This window comes from Eublepharis macularius, chromosome 12, assembly GCF_028583425.1.
Source record: "Eublepharis macularius isolate TG4126 chromosome 12, MPM_Emac_v1.0, whole genome shotgun sequence".
In the NCBI taxonomy this organism is placed as follows: domain Eukaryota; kingdom Metazoa; phylum Chordata; class Lepidosauria; order Squamata; family Eublepharidae; genus Eublepharis; species Eublepharis macularius.
This window is the reverse complement of record NC_072801.1, coordinates 60806126-60831515: the sequence shown is the minus strand read 5'-3', so window position 1 is coordinate 60831515 and position 25390 is coordinate 60806126. Positions and strand designations below refer to the sequence as shown.

The 25390-nt window shown below is 45.3% G+C and overlaps 1 protein-coding gene across 12 annotated transcripts; it reads right to left on the bottom strand.

Moving 5' to 3' along the window:
- Window positions 1–220: 220 nt before the first annotated feature.
- On the bottom strand, window positions 221–24862 carry LOC129338430 (galactoside alpha-(1,2)-fucosyltransferase 2-like). 12 transcript variants are annotated; one of them, XM_054992657.1, is made up of 5 exons: window positions 24766–24855; window positions 24520–24600; window positions 8627–8709; window positions 6418–6531; window positions 221–6324 (listed from the first exon to the last, which is right to left on the bottom strand). In XM_054992657.1, exon 5 carries the CDS (start codon window positions 6091–6093, stop codon window positions 5026–5028), a length of 1068 nt encoding a protein of 355 aa, XP_054848632.1. In that variant the 5' UTR covers window positions 6094–6324; window positions 6418–6531; window positions 8627–8709; window positions 24520–24600; window positions 24766–24855; the 3' UTR covers window positions 221–5025. The 12 variants fall into 12 exon arrangements, with proteins under 12 accessions (XP_054848632.1, XP_054848634.1, XP_054848631.1 ...); XM_054992659.1 differs by lacking the exon at window positions 24520–24600 and having other exon boundaries at window positions 24766–24862; XM_054992656.1 differs by lacking the exon at window positions 24766–24855 and having other exon boundaries at window positions 8627–8712; window positions 24520–24758.
- Window positions 24863–25390: the final 528 nt, after the last annotated feature.

Genomic DNA, 25390 nt, shown 5'->3' with positions numbered 1-25390 from the left:
CATTTTTGTGCCATCTTTAGCTAAAGGATCTCAGGTAGATGGTGCTAGGAAAGAGGGCAGCTGTTGCCAGTTAGAGCAGTGGCTCAGTTTGCTATTAGGCAGCCCTGTTTCTTCAGTTTACAGCTCAGCCATTCCAGTTCAAACCGCTGAATCATTGGTTCATTGATTCAGCGGTTATCAGATAGGAATAATCTCAAAGAAACAATGACAAGCCATAGCCTTCTAGTTCACCAGTTTCACTTTTATTTATTAATTATCCACTTTTCTCACCAATGGGAACCTGAAATAGCTTACACCATTGTTCTCTTCTCCTCCGTTTAATTCTCACATCAACACTCCTGAAAGTGACTGGCTCAAAGCCACCCAGTGAATTCCCATAGCAGATTTGGGATTTGAACCTGGATCTCCCAGATCCTAACCCACCATTCTAGCTACTGCACCACACTGGCTCTCCATTCAGTTCTTCAGTGTGCAGTAGGGAGGGGGCACTGAATATAATCAGATGCAGGACCCTTACACAAGTGCAGCACTACAGGTCATGGGATTCTCTGTGTTGTGGCATTTCCATATCTAATTGCACAATAATTGTGTGGTACAGTCTTAAAGTTTTATAGCCACCCCTGCTGTGAAACAATAGCGGCTAGGATCAGTCCCCTTGCAAAAGCGTCAGGTCATGAAGTTGCAGTCATGGAACAAATGGCTAAGGATGCTGTGAAACAACACAAACCAAGACAACGTTCAAAGCAGCTGGTGAACATTTTCCATCTTCCACCATGTTCCCTTGCAAACCTGAAAGTCAGCATTCTCCAACAAAGGAACTTCAAATCCCAAAAAGTAATTGATGAATTAGAATGAATCAATCAATTAAAAAGCCAAGAGGTTTGGCCAGTGCATTAGGTGTTAAGTTGCTCAGCATAATCTAGTAGTACGCGTAATCACCAGTTGCATTTGCTGTGAACGACCACTGTGTTTATTTGCATGGCACAAGCCAGGCATTTCAACCTCCCATTCACATTTTTTTTCTTTTCTCTATATGTGTATAAAATATCTTACTGAAGATTCACCTCACTGCATCTGACAAAGTTGGCTTACTTTACAATAAATGTGTGTTTTCACACAAAACATACACACCCTGCAACAGGCTATCACATCTTCCTCACTGGAATATGCAACAACTTTAACACCACAGGTCAACTCCTTGTTGGCGTGTCTACCAGGACCCTAGTAATACACATCAGGTGCTTAAAAGATCCATCTGCAGATAATAAGCCTGTACATGTGTATCCGCCTGCTCCGCCATTCATAATCGGAACTACAATGGGTCTTTCAAATGTAAAAACTCCTTTCCATGATATTTTTTTCCTTAAATGAGCTGAAAGTTTTGATCTTTGAACATCTGGAGGGTTTGCTTAAAACAGCACACATCTAAAATATATTCAGCTTCTGTCCAATAGTGTTTTTTCAGGAACTTGTCTGGTTTTCTTGTCCAGTTAGGATCAGGACCACAGCGGACTGGAAGAAAAGACTTCAACCTCCCTCGCTCAGACACATTTTTCCCATTCTGAAGCAGCCCCAAGGAACACTATTTGGGGGGACACATGTATTATTTTAATTTTTTTGATCACTTCATTTATAGTCCAACAATGGGACCCAAAGCAGCTCACGTAGTTCTGCTTCCCTCCATTTTATTCTTAGAATAACCCTATGAGGTGGGTTAGGCTGAGAGTGGGTGACTGGCCCAAGATCACCCAGTGAGCTTCCATGGCGCAGTGGAGATTTGAACCTGGGTCTCCCAGATCCTAGTCCGACACTGTAACCAGTATGCCACACTGCATGTTCCCTAGAATACATGTTTATTTCCTCAACAGACTCATAGTCCCCTCTGGGACTGTTTCATGCTAGAAAAAAGGAGGTGGAAGGCTGAAGTCCCTTATCCACGTACACAGTTCACAGTCCTGATGCTAACTGGACACCACACATGCAGGAGCTGAGGAGGAGACCTCACAACTCATTTGTGAGTTCCACAGGGCCCTGGCGGGTCAAGAAATCAGCATGAGGGGGAAAGCATAGTCACATCCGCTGTGCCTTGCTTCCAGCCCAACTTAACTAACCCACATGCCTGCTTTTTTCTTAAACTTCTTGGGAGGTCCATACACAAAATACACAAGTTTTGTCCCACAACACAGCGATATTCTCTTTTCTGTTCTCTTGGAGTTCAAATAAAACTGAGAATCATGCCTTTATTTTATTTACCTTTGAAAAGGGATATTTAGAATCTGGGATCCTGTGCATAGAAAGCAGCTATGCTTGGAGGCTTGAGCTAACAAATTCCTCTGGTTCTCATCACACTATACAGGGAAGACTCAGAAATTTCAGTCACAGTGTGTACTTTATATACAAAGTCCCAGATTCAATCTGAGATATCTCCCATCAAAGGATCTTGGGTATCCAGGCTGGGAGAAACCGTGCAGACCCCCTGCCAGTTACAGTAAACAAATCTTGAGCAAGATGAGTGAGCCAGAGGTCTGATTCAAGAATAGGCAGCTACATATGTTCATTCCATAAAGACGATAGTGTGAGCAGTTCGTCTAGCCACCGCTGTTTTAATAGCTACTTATGATATAAAATCATAAGCCACTGTAACTAATGTGATTCAAGCTGCATTAGCAAGCTACCCGGCTGAGCAGAGTATTGCCAGTGAACCATAAATGGAATGGGAGTACATGCCAAGTGACTGGGTGTGATTAGTTCCTGCCCTCCCAAGCTGCAGACATGCTATCCCTGGCAAGAAAGGTGCTGTTGAGTCACCTCCCATTAGACATTCCAGTGTCCCCTCTTCCCATTGATTAGATCCTATCCCACAATCTAGGGCCATCCATCAGCTCTGATACGTTTAAAACTGTTCCTGGGAACATTTAATCAAAACTCTAAATTCATCAGCCAGCTCTGGGGGAGTATTTAATTAACTGTAGTTTCTTTGTAAGACACCAGGAGAAGTCAGTCTAACTCTTTTGTCGCACCCCAGCAGCACCAATCAAAGTACTCAAGCCTTTTGTCCATCCCAAGAAACAACCATTAAGGTTTTTGTCTTAGTGGCTGAAGTCACTCTCCAGCCCCCAGCTATGATTTATCCTGTAAGAATACTGGCTTTGCACCAGTCAAATTGTACATGCTTACTGGGGCTCAAGCGTAGTGCCCTCAGGGTCTCTTTGAGCTTCTCCTGGTTGAAAATGCTGACTGTTTGAAGCCCTCTTCCTCTGCGAACTACTCTAGTCCTCTAATTAGTAACTACCACTTGAAAATCCTGCAATCTATTCCCATTTTTTCTCACTGCTTTCCTTGGATTCTTGTGTGCTTGTGAAAACTGTTTATTTGCCTCTTGTTGTGTGAGTTTCCCCCTTTTAAATAAAACCATTCTTTATTTGGAAAACACCCATCTCTCATTAGTTTCCTTACGGAGATGATCCTGTAAAAATTGGTGGAGGATCTTGCTTGTTACCCCTCTCGCATAGCCTTCTCCTTGCCACTAATTCCCCTCTCTTACTCACAAGGAGACCAATTCCAATAACAATAGGACCGTACCCATGTAGCCTGTTCTGAAGCAGCATCTTTTATCCAATGGCTTTTTTATGTTGCTCTGATCAGGCTCAAAATTGCTTTTCAGGTGTTATTTTTCCCTCCCTTGCCCATTTGCTTAGCCATCAGCAAGGAACCGAACCTGACTCTTACTGCAGAGTGAAAGTTCCCATTCACACTACAAATGTGAACAGGTTTCCAACCTATTTTTAATGGGGCTTGTTTTCCCCAAACTATCCTGAAAGTGCTGAAAGTGCAATTACATACTTCTTCACACAAGACATAAGTAACATGGAATTTGCTTCCACAGGTTAATTAGACAAATACATGAAGGATTAGGTCCCCCTTAGTGCCTATTACACATGTTGGCTAAGAGGCTTTCTACGCAGGATGCCTTGGCGCATGTTCTTCAAGTGTGGGGAGATGCAATGTTAATCGGAAAGCAGTGGACCTTTCCTGGGGTGCAAAAACAGGGAGAGCCTTTGGCTCCCATGCCTTCTGATTTGGCCACTTTGGAAAACAGGATGCTGGACAATGGACTATTGGTCTGATCTAACAGGGCTTTTCAGATGACCTTTGTCCTTGTAACACAGGAGAAGAGAGCCACACCAAAGACAGAGCAAAAGAATTTTAAAAAACGATCCACAGGGGGAAATAGTTTTATTCCATCTTACGTCCCCTACACCTGGATCCTGAGACTGAAGAATCTGAAACTGTTATTTCATATGCGAGTCAGACCAGTGCACTTCTCTGCCTGAAATTCTATTTCTGTAGGAACCGCTGGATACTATTATACAGGCTAGTTTTATACGTATCTTTCTAACTTGTGAAAGTCTAGGAGTGATGTGTACCGAATTTGTTTTAAGATTCATGTTTCCAATGGCGCATTGCGCCTGTATAGTATCTGTAACATTCTCTGGGAGGTGTAGTTCAGTATTCATGTATGCACTTCACATGCTCAGTGTGCACTCTCTTTTACAGCCTGTTTTGATTTTTTAAAATGACAATATGTTAATTCTTGTTTTTATTTATACCACTGAAGAAACATCGGCAAAACACATAGGGGCAGTATAATGGAATAAAACTATTCTTTCTCCCACTGCACTGTTGTCTTTTTGTTCTTTTTGCTCTGTTATTGTAAAACATTCCCCAAATCCTTACTTACAGAACTACAGTTCCAAGAATCCCTAAGGAAAAAGAAATGACAATTAAACTAGTTTAAGATTGTGTGAATAGTGCCTTGTGTTTCCTGGAAAAATTTATGAATGTCAATAGAGGGGTCAGTATAAGGGGCTCTCTCCATCTCCAAAGGTCCAAGGAAGTTCTTAAACAGGAACCAATACAGTAGATTGTCTAGTTTCCTGCTAGGACAACTTTTGAACATCTCGTCTGACATACATGCCTGGTGGGATCAGTTCCTAGATTTACAGACCTGCACCTGCACCTAAGTTAAGACTTGGGTAGTAGAGGAGAAAGGTCAGCTGGGATCCCAATCCATTCAGGCAAGAAGGCTGCAGATGGCTTAAACACCTTGAGGAATGGTGAGTCCGGGAGGGTGTAGTTGGCCAAGTAAACCGTCTCTCCGCCAACCAGGTAGCCGGCCCAGATGCCAAAGGTACCAATTGTCATTATTGTATGATTGCAGTGGGCAATTAGTGCAAAATCCCTTCCTGGGGATGATTCCCGCCCATCGCCGGCAAAATAAACATCACCCCTGGATGCATTAATGTTCTGCTTGCACCAATCCATCCCATTGCTGACCACTACAAAGATGGCGTCATGGTATTTCTCTCTGAAATAATTCATGGCTTTCTCCAGATAATCTTTGTCAGCCACTACACCTTTCCAGACATTGGGCATTACATTCACATAATCCCCTCTCCGGACATGCACTCCAATGTATGTGACCTCCTTGCGCTGCCCCCGCAGCTGCAGAAGGTATTGGTTGGTGTCCTCTTTGATGTAGTCATGGAAAGTGAACTCCTGAAGTATCTCCTGGCGGATGTGGTCATAAAAAGTGAAAGAACAAGGATAGCCTGTTAGCCGCACATACTTGCCCTGGATGTGACGATACTCCTCTGACATCCAGTCATGGAGATTATAGTTTCTCCAGGGGATTTTGCCAACCAATTCAGAAGGGACCACAGGCAAAGTGATCTTGAATATTGGTGCCAGATACTGGTGCATCGCTGGAAGGATGTAGGCTTGATGCCCGTTGAGCTTGGCTAAGGCATAGAGGGTGGCATATTCTCCCATCTGGTTTCCCAAACGCCCGATAGAGTTCACTGTCCACATCCCTCTATCCAAGTTCTTTGTGGGTGTTCCGGGAGTTGTGTTGAGGAAGGAAGTGGGTTTGTGGTCTGGGAGGGTAGATGTGTTTTTTATACTGATCCTCCACCATGGGTAATAATTGTTTTTCTGCAGGTGCAAAAATGTGGAGAGAGACAGAAGGCTAAAGAAAACCAGACAGATCACAAGGGATGGTTGACTGAAGAGGCGTCTTTCTGGAAGATACATAGTTCCAAAATGAGGGCACCTACAGAAAGAGCAAAATGGAGTGATAGAGCAGGTAAGAACCAACACAAAGAACTCAGCTATTGACGGTCCTCAGCAGTGAACCTGCAACTTTCCCCCTCCTTGTGCTCTTCTTCCTCCTCCTCATCCCCATTCTTGATTTGAGCCTCCCTGGGAGGTGACAGTGTTGCTGCATCCTTGAAGTAGAGCTTCATTAAGTTTCTTAGGACAAATCTGAAAAGTAAGCATAAAGATTACATTGATCTAGTGCCGCCTAACCCCACACCCTTTGTCACAGGGAGGCCCCACACATTAAAGTGCTGATACCATGGCAGTTGTGAAGAGATGGACTTGCAAACCTCGTTTCTTCAGGTTCCTGGGGGTTGAAAAGTGCCACAGTTGTCAGTGATGCACAGTGATGCCACCTCTTTCCCCTGACTCCTGGGGGACATCAAAAACAAACTGGGTAGTAACCACAACCACCAGCAAACACATCTAAGAGTATCTCCTGCTGGATAAAGTTGGCCATCCCGGACTCTGTACCTGCATTGCCATTTTGGAGCTCCACTTGGTTGCCACATTTCCCATGGCTCCTCTACCCCAGATTAACGGAAGGGCATTCCTGTGGAAATCTGTTCTTATCTAAGACAAGACTAGCAGGGATCCATGGGCAGGGCTTTTTCGACGCACCCCTTAACTGTGTAACTCCTTGCCCGTTGCCATCATATCTACAGGAGTTCCCAATCGTTTTTGTTTTTTAATTATTCTGGAAGGTGTTTTGAAGGAATTTTACTGGTAATATTGGGTGTTGATAATTGATATTGTGTTTTTTTTAATTTGGTTGCTTCCTTGGGCCCCAGATGTTGGAAGAAAGGTGGGTTTATCAATATTTTTAAAAAATATAACAATAAATAAATGACTACCTTTCTGGAATTTCTGCCTGTCATGTCTTGTCCGTCGCTATTCTCGACTTACACTGCCTTTTCTTCCCTGTATGGGAAGCCATAGATTTCAGACTGTCTATCCACCTTCATAGAGCACATTCCGCATTCACCGGTCTGCATGCTATCCTGAAAAATCTTATATGTTGCAAAGGATTCTGTGGAGCATTCTAGGGTGTACATTCAGCTCACTAAGTGAACAGGTTGACTTGGGAATGGGCTCATGTCATGAACATACCCAACGCTTCCCTGTTTCTGCACGTGGGCAGGGGAGAGTAGTAATGAGTGGGTGTTCTATCTTTCACCTTCCTCCTCTCCCATTGCACTGGAGGATTCAAAGCTCTGAGGTAAGAGAACTCTAAAGTCAATTTCTGTACTGATTTGTGCCTTTCCAAAAGGTAGAGTTGGGATGGGACTCTAACAAGACCATTAAAAATGTGGATTTCTTCAGGTTCTTTTGCATTTTTAAACTCTCCTGTTGTAAATATTCCAGTTCACATACTGACTTTAAAAAAAATGGTTTCGTAACCAGTTCAGAAAACTTTGAACTGGTTTTGAACAAGTCTGGATACATTTCAAATGCAATGGTTAATGTACACATTTCACAATTGTTCAGTAACTCTCATAAAATGAATACATGGCAAATATTTAACTAGGGAAAAATCAATAATTTTAAGACCGCACTTTGCATGCCACTAATGTCACAATTTTCAGCAGTGTGCTAGTCAGATTTTATCACTGTGAGAAGACAGAATAAGCTTCTAAAATGTTCTTTGTACAATAGCAGGAAGAGAAAATACTATCTTAGGTGATTTTAACTATTTCTGTTTTTCCCCCCTTCTCTCCAAGTAAAAAGAAAGGGATACTACAAGTGCCATAATATAAGTCAGTGGTGCAACCACACTTAAAATAGGATTCTAGTTTAGGGTTGCCAACTCTGGGTTGAGAAATTCCTGGATATTTGAGGGTGGAGCATGGGGAGGGTGGGATTTCAGTGGGGTATAATGCCCCTCAAAAGCTGCCATTTTGTCTGGGAGAACTGATCTTTGTAGTCTGAAGATCATTTGTAATTCCAGGAGACCTGGAGGTAAGCAATTCTCCTGGTTATCTTGTCTCAAACAAGGATAGCCCAAAGCTGAAAAGGATACAGAAAGACAAGTGGCATCCAGATTCATATTCTAAAATATGATTGCACACTTAGGGTTGGATCCAGCCAGCTTTTCACTCTACCTTGCCCAGTTCTCCTTAATACAGCTCCACTCCCATGTTACTTTTCAGGTCGTCAAAGGGGACCTCTCCTCCCTGTCTCATCAACAGAAAATCAAGTTGGATTCAACCCTTCAGTCCTCAGCAGTGACACCTTTCCATGTCCATTCAAGTCAATGTGCTTAGAAAGATGTGATTCTGCACCATAAAAAGATTACAAACTTAGAAGGGTTTCCTACGATGACATTTTAAAGATTTTTGAGGGTTTTTTAGTTTAAAAACAAGACATAAATTATAGGTGAATCTTCAGCATACAGAGATAATACTAGAACTTGATAATAGTAGAACTTTTGATCATATTAGAACTGGGCCGATTCCAGATGACTAACCTTAAGTCGCTTCATGCTGCCCTCTTCCGGATCGCGACGGGGAAAATGCGAAATATCGCGTTTCCTCACGCGAGTTCCTTATCCTGCTGATAAGGAATAGATTCAGAACTGGCAAAAGAAACTTTCCAGAGATTTGTGAAAAAACAGTGCAATTCTAAGCAGAGTTACTCCAGTCTAAGCCCATTGATTTCAATAGGCTTAAACAGTAGTAACTCTTCTTAGGATTGCACTGAAAATTAGTTTACGACCAATTTAAAGCAAATCTTTTACTAAAGATATTTCCAATGAATTGTCATTCAGCTAATTTTCATGGCTGAAGCCAGAGTGGAACTACTGAGTGCTTGTCCCACTGGTTCACTCCATCTAATAATTTTTTCCTCAGTTTCTCACATCTATTTCCCCACACTTCCCCCAAGAAACCCAGGGTAGCATACAAGGATGGGGTTGTCCACATTTTCCCCTCACAACAACCCTGTGAGGTATTCCACAGGGGTACTTCTCAAAAGTGAAAAGCTCTGTGACACCATAAGTACAAACTTGTTTATTTCAGCTTTGTAAGTTAGAGCACACAACCTCAGGCGCTTGAAGGCAACAGCTCATGTTACAATCAGCAAAAGGGAATTATTCCCACACCCTGACATGAAGACACCAAGTATAGGCCAAACGATGTTTATTAAGGACCAATGTACTTATTATTTATTACATTTTAGTGTAAGTTACCCTACGAGGCAGTCCTGCTGGCTGCCAGCACTCCCAGACAGTACTGTCTTGGCTCCTCCCATCAGCACAGAAAGGTGTGCCATGAGCTGAGGTGAGAAGCCTCTCCCTCCACAAGGTATAAAGCAGCCAAAGGTTTGGCTGATGCTGCTCAGCACCAAGGAAGTCCCACCCCCCCACCCCCACCAGCCCCTGTCCCTGCTCAGATAGCTTGGAAAAGCCTCTCTTCATTTTTGATGCCCCGGGGTGCTCCACAGTTACACTGTCTATCCGCTAGCAGCCTACACTATTCCTGCCAACCAAGTTACAGCCTAAGGACCAAATTAGATGTTACGGTGTCCACAGCTCTGGCCTGTGGACCCAACCACCATTTTTGAGCTTAACCACGGTGGTGGTGGCAGAACTTGCTGGCTTGCTGCAGAAACAGGATAGGAACGAGGCCCTGAGAGTGAGAGGGGTGTCCAGGGACCTTGCACGGGCAAGAACAAAGTACTCTCCGTTCCCAAGCGACCTCCATCCAGCCCCCAGCTAGTGGGCCTGGTCCACTACAACTCTGCAACTCTGACAAGCATCTGCACAAGGACTGCCCTACCCTGCAGGACAGGAAGAAGAAAACGAGAGACCCCAGCCCGGTACTTATGCAAAGCCTGTTGAATTGTGATATGAAGTGGGAGGCTGTGGCAGAGAGGGGTGAATTCATCCACGTGGGAGGCCAGCCGTTGTGGGTGGCATCCCACTCAGATGCCAAGAAATCCTCTGTCCATGCTAGCCTGACCCCATTCCCCAGCAAATAACAACAGCAGCAGCAACCACAACAATATATACCACTCTTCTAGACAGATTAGCGCCCCACTAAGCAGTGAACAGTCAGTATTGTCGTTATCCTTCCAATAAGAGCTGGGGACCTGGGGCTGAGAGGAGCAGCTGACCCAAGGCCACCTGCTGAGCTCATGGCAGAAGTGGGATTCAAACCTGCAGAGTGCTGATTTGCAACCCAACCATTTAACTGCTATACTACAACAGCTCTCAAGTTAGTACATCAGTATGAGAGGCCAGCCATCAAACTCCCCAAGGCCAGGGTAGATAGAAATCGCCTACCAGATCCAAACAATGCTGCTGGAGGTCAGATCCATTGCATCCATCCGGCTAAGTTTATAATTGGGATGGACTTGTGTCCACAGCCAATACCAATGGGAGCCAATACCTGAATCCAGGCTGCTGCAGGAAAAGCTGGTGGGGGAAAGGCAGAGAGGGAGGGAGGGATCGTCATGAGCCAGACAGAAGAGTTCTAAGCTTCAGCAATCCATCCTGATTCACCTAAGCCCCCAGCAGCTGCAGCGCCAAGGGAGGGAGCAAACTCTCTGCTGCCTAAGAAAGACTGTGACTGAACGGAGGGGGCACCTCCTCCTCCAGAGGAAGACTGTGTTTTTGGGAATGGAGCCGAGGAAGAGCAGGGAGGGGGGCGAACCCAAAGGAACTTGGCAGATTGCAATCTCTGGCTGCCTTTCCCAACTTCCTGAAACAACAAGAGAATGAAACCTCTAAAGAAGGTTTGAGACGAGGCTAGGGGGCCACCTTTTCTCTCCAACCAGAGGCCATCATGGCTTGTACTAAAGAATGAAGTGCCCGTATAGAGAGTTTGTTCCCCAGAAGTGGCAGGGGAGGGCATGCCGAGGTGCCAGCTGCTAGTACCAAAAGCATGCAGGCAGAACATTCTTGAGTTTAACACACAAAGTGGTGCTGAGTGACCATCTGGGAATAAACAGAACCAAGGAAAGGGTGGCATAGAACTTCTTCTGTCCAGGGGTGGGGAAAGGCATCACACATTCCCGCCACTCCTGTCTGGTTTGCTAGAAGGCAGGAAACCTCCAAGACCAAGCAGAAGCCCTGCTGCCAAATCTTCCCATCAAGGGAGTACCCTGGGAACACATGGGCATGGACATTATGAGCTCATTTAATGAACCCACTCAGAGAGGGCGCTGTTACCTTCTGGTTGTATTGGCCTATGCCATTCCGTACCCAGAAGCACAGCCTTTGCGCAGGATAGATGTGGATGCTGTTGCAGGTGGCCCCATTCCTCAAACTAGCGATACTGAAGGAGGTTGTCATGGAGGCAGGGGCCACTTTCATCTCCAGCATGTTTAGGAAGCTATGGGACTGCTGTGGGAGGGAGGTGTCAAGCACCTAACTTCTACACCATCGTGAGACCAACACAGCTGCAGAGCATTTCAATCACACCCTGGGGCGTATTCAAAAGTATGTGGCCAAACATCCCAATGAATGGGATAAAAACCTGCAACAGTTGCTTTGCCCATACTGGTGGGGGCGTGGTTTGAAGCAAACCATCCTGGGGCTTGATCTTTTCGAACTGATGTATGGCTGGTCAACAAGTAGGGGGGCAAACCGGCATCCCAACCCATGACCATTGTGGACTACGTGGACATATTGCTGAATTAACTAAGAGAAATGTTGGCTTTGGCTCATGAGAATTTAGCCCAAGCCCAGAGGACAGAAGCTGTGGTATAATCAAAGGGAGTGCTTGTGTGAATTCAGGAAATAGGATTTAGGGATGGTGTCTAGAACGGCAAATAGTTTAGCTAATTGAATGCACCTGGTGTTGTGCCAGGATTAGGTGGTTCTTCCTCATTAAAATAAAAGGCTGGCATGGAGGGAAAGGAGTTACAAGCCAAACCACGGAGAGCACAGGTTTTTGTACTCACTTGTCTAGATAGTTTTATGCTGTTCGATTAAGGTTTTTTTAATTGCCATTGCTCTTGTCTCAAGAGTGGCTTCTGTTGTTTTTTCTAAACCCTCTCTTGACCTAATAAATAATTATTTTGCCTGTGGCTCGAGTGTCTGACTGCTCTGTTCAAGATCCTCCAGACTAGGAACCCAGAGACCGGGGGCAGGGGGGGGTCTCATGTGAAACAAGTGAGGTTCACCCTCTAAGAGGCTGCTTAGAACCCAGGGTGGCTGTTAGCAGCATCCAGGACAGGGCTAGAGGGTATACCTGCCCTTGACAGATGGTTTTCAAACCTCTGAGAACGTTCAAGCTGACAGCTGTTTCGGAAGGTCCATTGACGGCAGGGCTTTTTTTCTGGGAAAAGAGGTGGTGGAACTCAGTGGGTTGCCCTCGGAGAAAATGGTCACATGGCTGGTGGCCCCGCCCCCTGATCTCCAGACAGAGGGGAGTTGAGATTGCCCTCTGCACTGCTCAGCGGTGTGGAGGGCAATCTCAACTCCCCTCTGTCTGGAGATCAGGGGGCGGGGCCACCAGCCATGTGACCATTTTCAAGAGGTTCCAGAATTCCGTTCCACCACATTCCAGCTGAAAAAAAAGCCCTGATTGATGGTAAGGCAAAAGGTGGGAGAGTTGAATTATCTGGTATCAGGTACTGATCCAGATGTCAAGTTCTGCCTATACCATGTCAATATGCTGAAGCTCTTTTATTCCTAGGAAACCTCAGAGGAAGAACAGAGGGGGCGGGGTGGAGACCTTATCAGATTCATTAGAGGAAGAGCTGCCTTCAGACATACTGAATAATGCACTTTCAGTCCAAGTGCATTGAAAGTAGATTGAAAATGCATTAATCACACCAGGAAGTGGGGTTAGTGAATTAACCCTGTAATTGATTTATTTTCTTGTACCTTGCAGACGCTTGCTTTGTAATGATGTGAATGTATAACTGGTACATGCCCCACCAAAGAAGTGAGCTGTGACTCACGAAAGCTGATACTCTACCATACATTTTGTTAGTTTTATAGGTGCTACTGGACTCTTGCTTTTTTCTACAGACATGGAACAGTAATGTTCATTAATAATCATTCTAAATGTAGCAACTGCTTTCTAATTTTTACATGCCTCCTGTGGATATTCAGCCAGGTTTCATATAATAACTCTTTAACATTTAGGATGATTTTGTGAACCTTCAGAGCAGGCCACAATAACAACAATTGTGGCCCATTATTTGTCTCCAGGGTCTGATCACCTCGCCCCTACATGCTCTCCTGGGCTTCTTTAAGCCTGAGAGGGGAGAAAAAAACAGACAACCACAAAGGAAAACCATATTCAAAACCTGCTTCTTTTGCAAACTTCCTGTGTTCTTTTGAGAAACCTAAGAATAATCTTAAAGCAACAGTGCACATTGTTTTCATTGTGGATAACACAAGATATAATTATTTCATTGTGGTTTTTCATTTAGAAGTGCACCTGCTGCTATTGTTCTGTTACAATATCCCTCAGTGTTATTTCATCTGTTCAGGGTGGACAATAAATTGGTCCTTTATAAATACACAATATTATTGGAAGCGCAGATTGTCTCAAAGAATTCATGGATCTTTTTCTATTACCGGAACATTATCATAAATATTGTGATTTGTTTTTCCTTATTTATAACTGTATTGGCAGAAATGGCCTGGGAGGCAGGCATTACAGCTAAGAACAAAAATTAAACTTTGAGCTGTAGGGCACCTCATAAGAAAGTCTTCTGGTGACAGAGCTATGTGAGTTGAAGGTGGCCCATGGCTCATTTTAGGATGGAAACCCCCTAGTTTCTTATTCATATTTATATTAACACAAACTTTGATTGCTGTAGAGGTCTTATTCATGAGAGGGATGTGCAAAAAAAGAAAGGTTTGGGGCAGATAATTCTCAAGAGCAGGGGTTTGCAACCTATGACTCCAGAGACAAATGTGGCTCAATATGGAACCAAATACAGCTTTTTAAAAAGAAAATGGAATCTTGAATGTATATTGGACAGGTAACTGAGATGCTAAAATAGCCATTATGTAAAGGGAATATCATAGCTTCCTTAGCAGCCCTGGGCTTCTCTCAAGCAGTAACAGGCCCAACAGATTAAAGAGGCCACACCTTGGCCTTAATTTTTTGTTCTGAGCCTTTGAAGGATGGTCTGTCCATTACCCACTGAAGACAAGATTGCATACAGCCCTGACACCCCGCAAAAAGGAGGTGTGAGCAGTTGATCTCGGCCTCTGCCATGTTTAATACAGGCCTGTGATATAAAAACCACAAGGCCCTTGGATTAATGCGGCTTGATCTGCATTTAGGGAAATTCCAGCCAGCTGAGCAAAGCATTGCCAAGTCCCACCTGGGAGTGTGATGCATGAATAGAATGCAAATGCAAATACTGAGGACTGGCTTACTGCCCCTCCACACTCTGCCGTGACAAGAAAGGTTCCCGCTGAGTCACCCCGCTTAGCATATTCCAATCTCCCCTCCTTCCGTGATTGTATCCCATCCTAAAAGTAAGGGCCATCAATCTGCTCTGATTAGTTTATAATTTCTCTCTGGGAACATGCAAACAAGATCTAAATTCATTAGTCCAGCTCTGGGGACATTAATTAGCAACTGCTTCTTTGTGAAACACCAGGAGAAACTTACCCGGCTCTTTTGCACACCCCAGCAACACCAAGTCAAAGGTAATCAAACCTTTGTCATTCCCAGGAGCTGACCTTTACGTTCTATGTCCCAATGCCTCAGGACACGTTTTGCCCTATAAGAACAAGGGCTCTTGCCCCATTCAAATTGTGCACGCTTTCCTGGATCCAAGTGCTGTACCCTTAGGGTCACTTTCCCTAAGATTCTCCTGGCTGAGAACACTGGCCATTTGAAGCCTCTTCCTCCATGGACTATGCTACGCTTATGATGGCAACTATATCCCAACTTCCTCACTCTATTCCAACCTCTGGCTAATTTCCTAGGACTCTGTGTGCTTGTGCAAATAGTTTATTTGCCTCTTGTGTGTATGCTTGTTTTCTTCTTTAAATAAAAATCCTCTTTTATTGGAACACCAGTCTCACCTGCTGCCCTGGGGAGGGGACCCCATAAAAATTGGTGGAGTATCCCACTTTGTTATCCCTCTCGCATAGCCTTCTCTTTGCCACTAATTCCCCCTCTTACTCGCAAGGAAACCCAGTCCGGTACCAGATTGACTATCCAAATGGAGGCTCATGGATTCTTTTGGATTCCAAAATGCTTTAGAGGATTTTAGAATTCCATACAGATGCTCTGTTGAGGCTACAGTGGAAGCTCGGGATGTGAAGCTCCTTGAAGACATTTACAAGATTACTCCTCATTGACCTCTCCCACCCTTGCAGTGAAAGCCAGCTCCATGGTTTACCACAGAGCTGGGTGATCTGAAGAAGACTGGAACACATCTAGAAAGATGCAGGAGAAAAACTTGAGCTGAATCTGATAGAGTGCTACAAGACCTATGAAGTGGCAATGAGACAGTAAAGAAATATTATTTCTCTGCAACCATTGCATTTGATGGTTCATTACCATCCCAGTTGTTTAAGGTATCTCAACATCTTCTGACTTCTCCTGAATTTGAATCTCTGCTGGCTCAAGAATAGATGATTAGTTGTGGTACCTTTGCGAAGTTTTTTGCTGACAAAATAGCATGAATATGCTCTGATCTGGACACTGGCATTGACCCAGGTGTAGGAGGACTTGCAGGCCCAATGCAATGTCTCAAAGCTCAGTACCAGCAAGCATTTGCAGAAGAAGGAGAGGCATTGTCAGAGGAGATGTGAAGCAGCTGCCACAGGTGTGACCTATGGCTCACAGCATATAGATGTATAAGGAAGGGGCTCCTTGGTGTGGCTTCAACACATTCCCTAGGACATGGTTTCTCTGCCATTATCAGACCTGCTCTTCTGGAAAACTGACCTTGGCCTGCTTAAACACATCTTGTACAATTGATGGACTCTGTTTATTCTACACTGGCATCCTTTCTCTGATAAGTGGGCTCCTGTTATCTGCTGAATTAATCCCAGGGACACCAGCACATGCCTGAAGCAGAATGGATCAGACAGATGTCTTAGTAAAAGGACAGGTTCTGTAGCCTATACTACTGGGTACGTTCTGTTGGTGTACATATGCTCCTTCTGAAAATTCTGCGACATTCAGTAGCTTCATGTCAAATTATTTATATTTTGTTTCCTCAGTGTTACTTATCTGTATTTCAGTTCTATGCTTGTTTTCAAATTTCTGCAGTCCCATACCCCATCTCATTGCTTGTTGGATGTACTAGCTATTGATTGTACTGTATAATCCACAAGTCTCAGCAAGAAGGATGGACTATAAATAACAAATAAATAAATAAAGGGGCTAAAGGGTTTCTTGGAGATATTACATAAAGGGAAATTATGCTGGTGAACAGCTGCTAGTAATCCAAGTGTAAACTGTGCAGATATTTATGCCAGTAAACTAAAACAGTATAGAGGGTGCTCCTGAGTATAGTTGTCACTTATTGTGAGGCCTCATGTGTGCCACCTTCCATGGGTGCAGGCCTGTGTTTAGCCTGTAGATTACTGGTCAATATATCAATTAACAGTATTGTTAACAGTATTTCAGATGGGTTTCCTTAGACTGGCTCTTTGTTGTGCTCTGAATTTTGGCCCTTTAATTGTAAAGGGTTGCTGACCCCTGCTGTAAAGCAGAGTTTCCCAAACTGTGGATAGGGATTCCAAAGTGGGTGGCAAAGCTTCTGAAAGGGTGTCACAGGCCAGCTATCCCTAATGGTACTTCCTGCTTTTTGCACCTTTCTGTTTCTCTCCTTTTCTTCTTTTTCCATCTTCTCACATTCTCGCCTCCCTTTGTGAAAATAATGAAGTGGGGGAAAGCTGCCTGGCAACTAGTAACTTTATGATAGTCGGTGGAAGAAAGGGGAGGATGCTGGAAAGTAGGTGGGATAGGGATTCCAGGTCCCCCGGTGGGGGTCCGGGGGTTCCCCTCTCCCACCCTGGCCCCACCACCACTCGCCTGGCCAGCAGGGGGGAAAGACAGGGAAATAGGACTCCCAGGTGCACTCGCAGGACTGCGTGATGACGGCTCTCCAGAGTGACTTCACTGCATCGCCCCAGGAATGCTCCCACTCTTTGCAGCGGGCCAATTGGAGCTCCTGCACAATGATGTCACTTCCCATAAGTGATGTAGCACATGAGAGCCTTGTATGTGCACGAACATGTTGAAAAAGGTAAGTTCCAGGTACCTCCCCACCACTGCTGGGAAGGTAAGGGGACCTGGCAACCCTAAGAGAAGTGGAGAAAAAGAGGTGTGTGTGAGTGTAAGCTCTGACTTGGCATTGCTCCTTAGCAGCCCAACCTCTTGCCCAGCCCCCTGCAATACTTCACTGCCCTCTACCTGCTGTGGGAGATGTACAGCACTGAGTCACTTGCCACCTGCCTGCTTGCCAACATCTGCCATCTTTCCACATCTTAACCTCCCCTCCACAGTCTCTTGGGCCAATCCTGGAAGGGTCACCATATGAACTAAATTTGGACTTCTGGATCACCATATCAAAAAGGTTGGGAACCACTGCTCTAATACATCTGGAAGAAAACCAGTTTATTGCTGGCAGGTTTCGCACTACAGTGAAAGATCTCTCACCTCTGGCTTCTCCACTGCTGCCCAGTGCAGGGGGAGAAAAGTGGGGGGAGTACCGTCACTGTAGTACCTTGATGTTGTCACGGGCTGGGCCAGCCCAAGCAGGGTGGTGCCGGTCCAAACCTTGATACCAAGTCCAGAGGGAGTTTCAGGAGCCAAAAGCCAAGTCAAAGCAGTGGTCAGAGCACAAGCTAATGCCAGAGTTGAGTCCAGAGTCCAAGAGCAAGGTCAGGCACAGTCCAAGGTCAGTTACCGGTAGTGTCAGGTCCAACAGTAGGCACGGGCAAGGTTCACGGAGCACAGAGTGGTTGCAGACAGTAGAGACGTTGCTTCCACGCCTGGCTGTTGCTCCTGACTGGCTTTTATAGCCAGGCATGGTTTTCAGCCAGCTGCTGGGGCTCCATCCTGAAGCTACTCATCATCACCCTCCAGCAGCTGGCGTTGGCTCAGGAGACGAGCACTGCGCTGTCTCTCCTGCAGCTCCACTCTCTGGCACTGTCTGCGGCGTTCTCTGGGTGTGGGTGAACCTGGGGGGGTGGAAGCCTCTGGCTGGGCTTCCCCTGTGGTGCTGGCAGTCCCTGACTGAGCTTCCCCTGTGGAAGTCCCTGGCTGCACTTCCCCTGTGGTGCTGGGGCTGGAGAGTACTGATGGCTCTGCTTCAGCTGCTGGCTGTAGGTTCTGATTAGCCAACAGCTGTGGCTCCTGATTACCAGCCTCTGCTGAGTCAGGGCTGGCACAAGTACAACAACCAGGGTCACAAAAATTAATCATGCAAGGTTGATATAAATTTTTGTATTAAATCCAAAGTGCAACAGTGCAGAGGTGCAATATATATCAAACAAGATTTAAAGTGCATATATATATACAAGAAGAGGTAGTCTATCGGGTAGACAATAAATATATTTCTATATACAATGAATATTCTGGTGGTGGGAGAGTGTAGACAGATGGAAGAATGCACACAGGAAATGTCCATATGTCCAAGAGTGGAAAAAGGACGTGTCCAGAGACACCTAGCCGACGGGCTACAGCTTGCTATTTCCAATTCCCGTTTCGGTCTTTCTTCATCCTGGGCTAGACTCTATGGATGTCCACTGGCATCTCCCCTCACTCCACACACCATAGCAGTTCCAAGTACACCGATAGTTACCAAACTGGACATTTCCTGTGTGCATTCTTCCATCTGTCTACACTCTCCCACCACCAGAATATTCATTGTATATAGAAATATATTTATTGTCTACCCGATAGACTACCTCTTCTTGTATATATATGCACTTTAAATCTTGTTTGATATATATTGCACCTCTGCACTGTTGCACTTTGGATTTAATACAAAAATTTATATCAACCTTGCATGATTAATTTTTGTGACCCTGGTTGTTGTACTTGTGTTGTCTGTATAGCCAGGGGGTTCCTTTTGTTGGTTTGCTGCGAGTCAGGGCTGGCTGCATGGAGCTCCTCTTCTCCTGAGGAGTCCTGGCTGGCTACACGAAGCCCCTCTCCTCCTGAGGAGGAGTCCTCGCTCTCACTGAGCCCAGGCTGGGCCATGACACCATCCCCTCCCCCAGGCCCCCCTCCATTCCGCGGACCGGGTTTCCGGGGGTAGGCCCTGTGGAACTGGCAGATGATGTCCGGAGCATGGAGATTACTGGCAGGCTCCCAGGATCGGTCTTCTGGGCCATAACCCTTCCAGTCGACTAGATATTGCAGCTGTCCCCGGCGGCGGCGGGAGTCCAGGATCTGGGCAACTTCATATTCTTCTTGCCCATCAATAAGCACTGGTGGGGGAGGAAGTGGCTTGGGTCTCTGTGGGTCCAGGGGCAAGGCAGGAATGAGGAGAGATCGATGGAAGACCGGGTGGATCGGGAGCGTAGGAGGCAAGTGCAGTCGAAAAGCCACAGAGTTGACCTGGTCCGTGATGGTGAATGGGCCGATAAATCGGGCATCCAGTTTTCGGGATGGTCTCTGGGTCCGTATGTGGCGGGTTGAGAGCCAGACCTGATCTCCCACCTTCAAGGGTTCACCGGGTTGGCGCTTCTGGTCTGCAGCCTTTTTGTATGCCTCCTTGGCCTGTTGCAGCAACAGCTGTGGCTCCTGATTACCAGCCTCTGCTGAGTCAGGGCTGGCTGCATGGAGCTCCTCTTCTCCTGAGGAGTCCTGGCTGGCTACATGAAGCCCCTCTCCTCCTGAGGAGGAGTCCTCGCTCTCACTGAGCCCAGGCTGGGCCATGACAGATGTCTCCTCTAGTCACATAATCAGAAGTGACATCATGCTTCACTACAATGCTCTAGCAATCCCCCAAATGTATATAGTAAAGCCATAGAGAGTTGCAAAGTTGCTAGAGCATTTGCAGCCTGAAGTAACACCACACAATTCCTAGCCCCACTTCCACAGCCTCATGGGGTTTGCCAGTCAAGGGTTGGCATCCCTAGTGGTGGCGTATATGAATTGTCATTAGAGATGGGCACAATCTGAAAAAAACGAACCGTGCGGTTCGTGGTTCATTGCATTTCACGAACCACAAACCATGAACTTTCATGAACCTGCTCCAGTTCGCAAACTGGTTCATTTGGTTTGTGAAAATGGCACATCCAGGTCAGCAAATTGTCACTTCCGGGCCAGCAGAAGACCACTCCTGGGTCAGCAGAAGGTCTGCAGGAAGTCCAGCCCTTGTTGTCTAGGAAACTGGTTGATTGGCCCCAGGCTGTCTGCAGTGACAAACCAAAAAACGAACCAAATGAACCAGCCTAAAGTTCATGGCAGTTTGTCAGAAATGGGCTCTGACGAACCACTGGTTCACAAACCATGAACCAGCCCGGTTTGTCACGAACTTTGGTTTGTATTTCGGTTTGTGTCCATCTTCAGTTGTCTTAGCCAGGAGTTATTTAGAGATGAAAGTCTCACACACAACACACCAGTTCCTAATTTGCAGAAATATTGGTTAGAAATTGATATAATTGCAAAAGGGCATCACAATGTAGAACAATTTGTGCAGAAAGAAAGCTTTAGAAACTATCCAATATTTCAGCATTTCAAAAGCAATAGTCTCCTAGGGTAATCACAATACAGTATTTGTAGTAAACCAAGAATTACAAGAACAAAGGGCTCACATCCCTTTGTTCTTTCTTGATATGTATGGGGGACAACATGCTTGGGAGCAACTTGCACAAAACCTAAACTTTGGTCAAGATACATTGCCATGGCACTTGGAAAGGGACTGTCTCTGGGAGGTGAGGGCATGGGGTGACCCAAAGCAAAATCCCTGTTCCTCATTCCTGTAAATTGACAGGAAGCACCAGACTTCCGTTTCGCCAGCGGACAGAGGCAGCTGCTGGCTTTGAGCTCTCCGTGAGGTTTATCTATCTTACCTTTTTTATCTTCCCTTTTTCTACATATACTTGAGCTGGTGGGAGGCTGATAAATTTGAAGATCTCTCTGCAGTCAGCTATTTAGATAACTGTAAATATAAGTCTTGAAACCTGAAAATTAATTAATGGCTACTGGCAAACGCCCAAGAGACCTTGACGGACCTGGCTTTTTGCCAGAGTGTAAACAGACCAGACTAGAAGATTTCTATGTCTTAAAGAGAAAGAGAAAGCATGGTGAACAAAACTTGCAATATAGTATTGAAACAGCAAATCGCTTTTCACCCCTAACGGAGTTGTTTGAATCAACAGAGGAGAAGGAGAGTATCTCGCCGCCTCAGACAAAAAGTGACTTTGTAGCTGGCTCTGGGGTGTGGCAGTCAGAGAGGCAGCAGCCAAACCAGGCACAGACTGAAACTGATAAGGGAGATCCAGCATTTTTTAACTACAACCAATTTGATCTAATTGCAAGAACTGTTGATTGCATTTTTAAAAATATTGAAGGAATTATGATCCAACTTAAACTGCTTACAGCAGCTGTTTTAGGACTGCCCCCCACAGCCAATAAACATCACCAATTTCCTGCTAGATCAACAACTACTACACAAAATACCTACAACCTTCAGAGGACTGGGCAAACCTATTCTCACACAATAAACATCATAGAGGCTACTGGAAATCATGGGAACTGTGAGAACCCACAGCATCTGATCCTTCAACCATATAAGATCTGTATGACCATCTGCAGCTACAGGGGGTCACTCCCAAACTGGGAGAATAAGTTTCAGACTAAGAGACGACTCGGTGAATTACTGAAGATCAACCCTTCTGTAATTGATCTCATTGCAGTAGAGCCTCTCAGCCATCGGAACCAGGCAAAGAGAATTCTACTATCATTTTCTTTGTCTAAGGTCCCCTCATTGCTCCACAGGCCTAAAAGGGTTTTTTTCTGCACAGGTATTTAAAAACACTATAATACAGAATCTATACCCTAAGAGGACTTGTGTTAAAATGCCAACAAACAGTGTCAACTGTGAGGATCAGAATATCTCCGTTTCCTCGAATATGGACTTGATAAGCTGGAAGGAACCTGTGGAAATCCCGAGATCGGATCCCCAACACTCGGACCCTAAAAGGGCCCATGCAGAACAAAATCCTACTAACCCAACACAATCATCTAGAAAACCCTGTAGAGACTGAACTCGTGCACTCCTTTGGGAATCTGCCAACAGTGGAACAGGCAGCTAACATCGAAAGGCTGGAATATGTGAAACAAAAACTACAGGTATCCAAGAACCTTGAGATAGTAACCCTCAGTCAGACTCATGAGACAATAACCCCTTGTTGGAATAATCCAGTGGAATCTCCCATGGATCTCATTTCTTCCAATCCAGAGACATATAAACCAACTGATCCTGGCATTTGCGAGTTGATACAGCAGGACAAGTCCTCCAGTAGCTTTTCAAACACTAAGAGGGCATTAAAAATGGCTGTATCTTCCAAGATTTAAATGGGGACCTAGAGCAAATTGCCAAGGATGATTGACAATTAAATGTCTTATCTTGGAATGTGGGAGGGTGGGGGAACAAACTATATGACCCTGAATTTTTAACCTTTTTTATGCAATTTTGACAGGAAGCAGGAATGGAATATTCAGAAACATAGCTGTTGGCCAGAACTGATGCTGGTGCTTCAAAGTCTCCCAAGGTGTATGATTTGGAGCTAAGGCTTATTTTTCCGAGGAGGGGAGTTCCTTAGCATATAATTGGCATGGGGACATCTTACTTGAGAGGGAGATGTGTGCAAAATGCTTTAGACTAGGTTCTGTTTTAGAGCATTTCATAGGAAATAGTTTTCCAGGGACAATGGCACATGCTTTGGGGCATCTTGACAGTGGGGATGTCAGCAGTGTGCAGTTTTTAGACCTCTGTGTTGAACAGGGAATTAGGAACCAACATCAGTTTCATGGACTGTAGCCATTTCCACACAGGTTATCTGCCCTTGTGTTTGTTTCCTGCTTCCCCGCAACATCAAGGTACATTCATGCACTTCCTGGGATTTCCCAGGCTTTTCTCAGATCTTTCTCAAACCTGCTGTACAGAGAAGTTTTGGAAAAGATCACAGCAAAGCCTAGGAGGCTGTCTTGTAGGTGGGAAAATTTGGATTTTCCCACCCTGATGGCAGATGTTTTCCTTTACACCATCCTCGCAGTGGCCATTTTCTTTCCCAGCCATCCATAGGGGAATATTCACAGTTGAATATTATTATATTAATATAAAGTCAGGGCTTTTTTTCAGCGGGAACATGGTGGAATGGAGTTCTGACACCTCTCGAAAATACTCGGCAATAGTGTGTGAAAATAATATTATTTCAAAGAATCCCATGTGTTTCTTCCTCATTTCCCTCTTGAGAGTTCCACCACCTCTTTTCTCAGAGAAAAAACCCTGTATAGAGTTATAATGCAACAGGTCCCTGAATTCCCAACTTTTTTTTTTTTTTTAAAGTCAGCCTCCAGCCCCTCTCCTTGTGGAGAAGGGGGGCTTTAAAAAGCCCCCGTGGCCCAAGGGAGGGGGTGACCACTGATGGGGGACTGGTGCAAGGAAACTGGGGAGCCAGAGAAGAAAGAGCGAACAGCCCCCACCCCCATCACTGTTTCCTCTGGTGAAAATGACATGGGAGGAAACTCAGAAGCCACCCCCCCCTCACAGCATCCTGAATCAAGCAATGGAGCACTTTGAAACTAAGTTCCCAGTTCATATATGTGAAAGCAAGTTGGGTCAGGCACCCCTGTCCCAACTCGTGTCACACGTAAGATCTCGTTTAGCTCTAAGGAATTCACAGCAGGGGACTAGGAAGGGAAGTTTGCAGCATAGATGGCACAGCACAGAGTCCCCTTCCTTTCCCCCGTCAGCTTCAGGGCAAACCCACTTTTCCCTGTCACTACAGCCCTGTACTGGGGACAACTGAAATCCTGCTTACAAAGGCACAGAGCTTCTATCAGAATTAGAGCCAAGCTACTTGGCTCTTAGCTCTGTAGCTTGGTTCTTAGAGGGTGCCAGGAACCAGAATTCCTGGATACTACCAGAGGGAGATGCATCTCCTCAAGGCTTAAGAAAGGGGCTTGGGAACCCTTGGGAAATATATGTCCCAAGCATGTATTTGGTGTGAGAAATGTATGCTTCATACATTTCCTTCTCATAGATCGACTCCTCCCCCCCCCCCACACAAAACATTTGAGGGTCACAGGAGCAGCAGCATCACCACCCACATATTTCCTGTCCCCTGGCTCACAATCCTCCATCATGTACCTCTCCAGCCAAAGAAATTCATATTTTAGCCCAGTGTCTACCCTCTGTCTTCCCTCTGCTCCAGAATCAAGTAAGTTCCTCCAGCTTTACCTTATTCTCCAGTTCTTCTCCTTTCCTTTTTTCTTCATTCATTCCACTGCCAAGAATTCAACTGACCCTATTCCTTGCCTCCTGGAAGGTGAGTGGCAAGTCTTATTCACCTCTTCAGGATTATTCATCCCTCCAATTCTTATTCACCTCTTGCCATGTCTCTTTCCCCAAGGCTGTATCCGGCAAGTGTTTTAACCCACCTACCCACTGCTACAAAGAGATTTTCCAGCCCTGCTTCTCACCTACCTTTGGTGAATGATTTAGCTTGGACTTCTTAATCTGGAGTCGCTCTCACAAGGTGTCCCTAGATCCCTGGGCGGGGCACTCGTTCTAGCTGGTTTCATGCCACCGGGTGGCACACTCCTGCCTGTGAACCTTGCCCTGCTTTGAACCTTGAACACGGAAGAGTGAAGAAGAAAGGGGTGTCCAATTACTAACAAAACGTCGACTTAGGAATTATTACATCCCTATTGTGAAACCGGTATGCAGATCTGTATGTAGATCTGACTTGTGTGCCAATCCAAGCATGCAGGGACTGCTGTCGATGTGCTTGCACTAGAAGTCACAAGTTGCCTGTGAATCTCTGATATGTCTGTGGCATCTGCATGTTCCACAAAAAGGCCTCATGTTGCAACCTCCATGCACAGGTTTTACATTTGTGCCTAGAAGTAACTTCCATGTAAGAATTCTGTAATATGTGAAGTGCCCTATGAGATGAAATGACATTTCACCCCAAGGCATCTATGTACGAATTTTCCACTTTGCTATGTGGATGTTGGGTTTACACTCTGTGAAAGCGCAGGGGTTGAAGTCAAACTACCTTTCCACTAAAAAGAAGAGCTGGGTGCTTTCTCAGTTACTTCTGAATTCC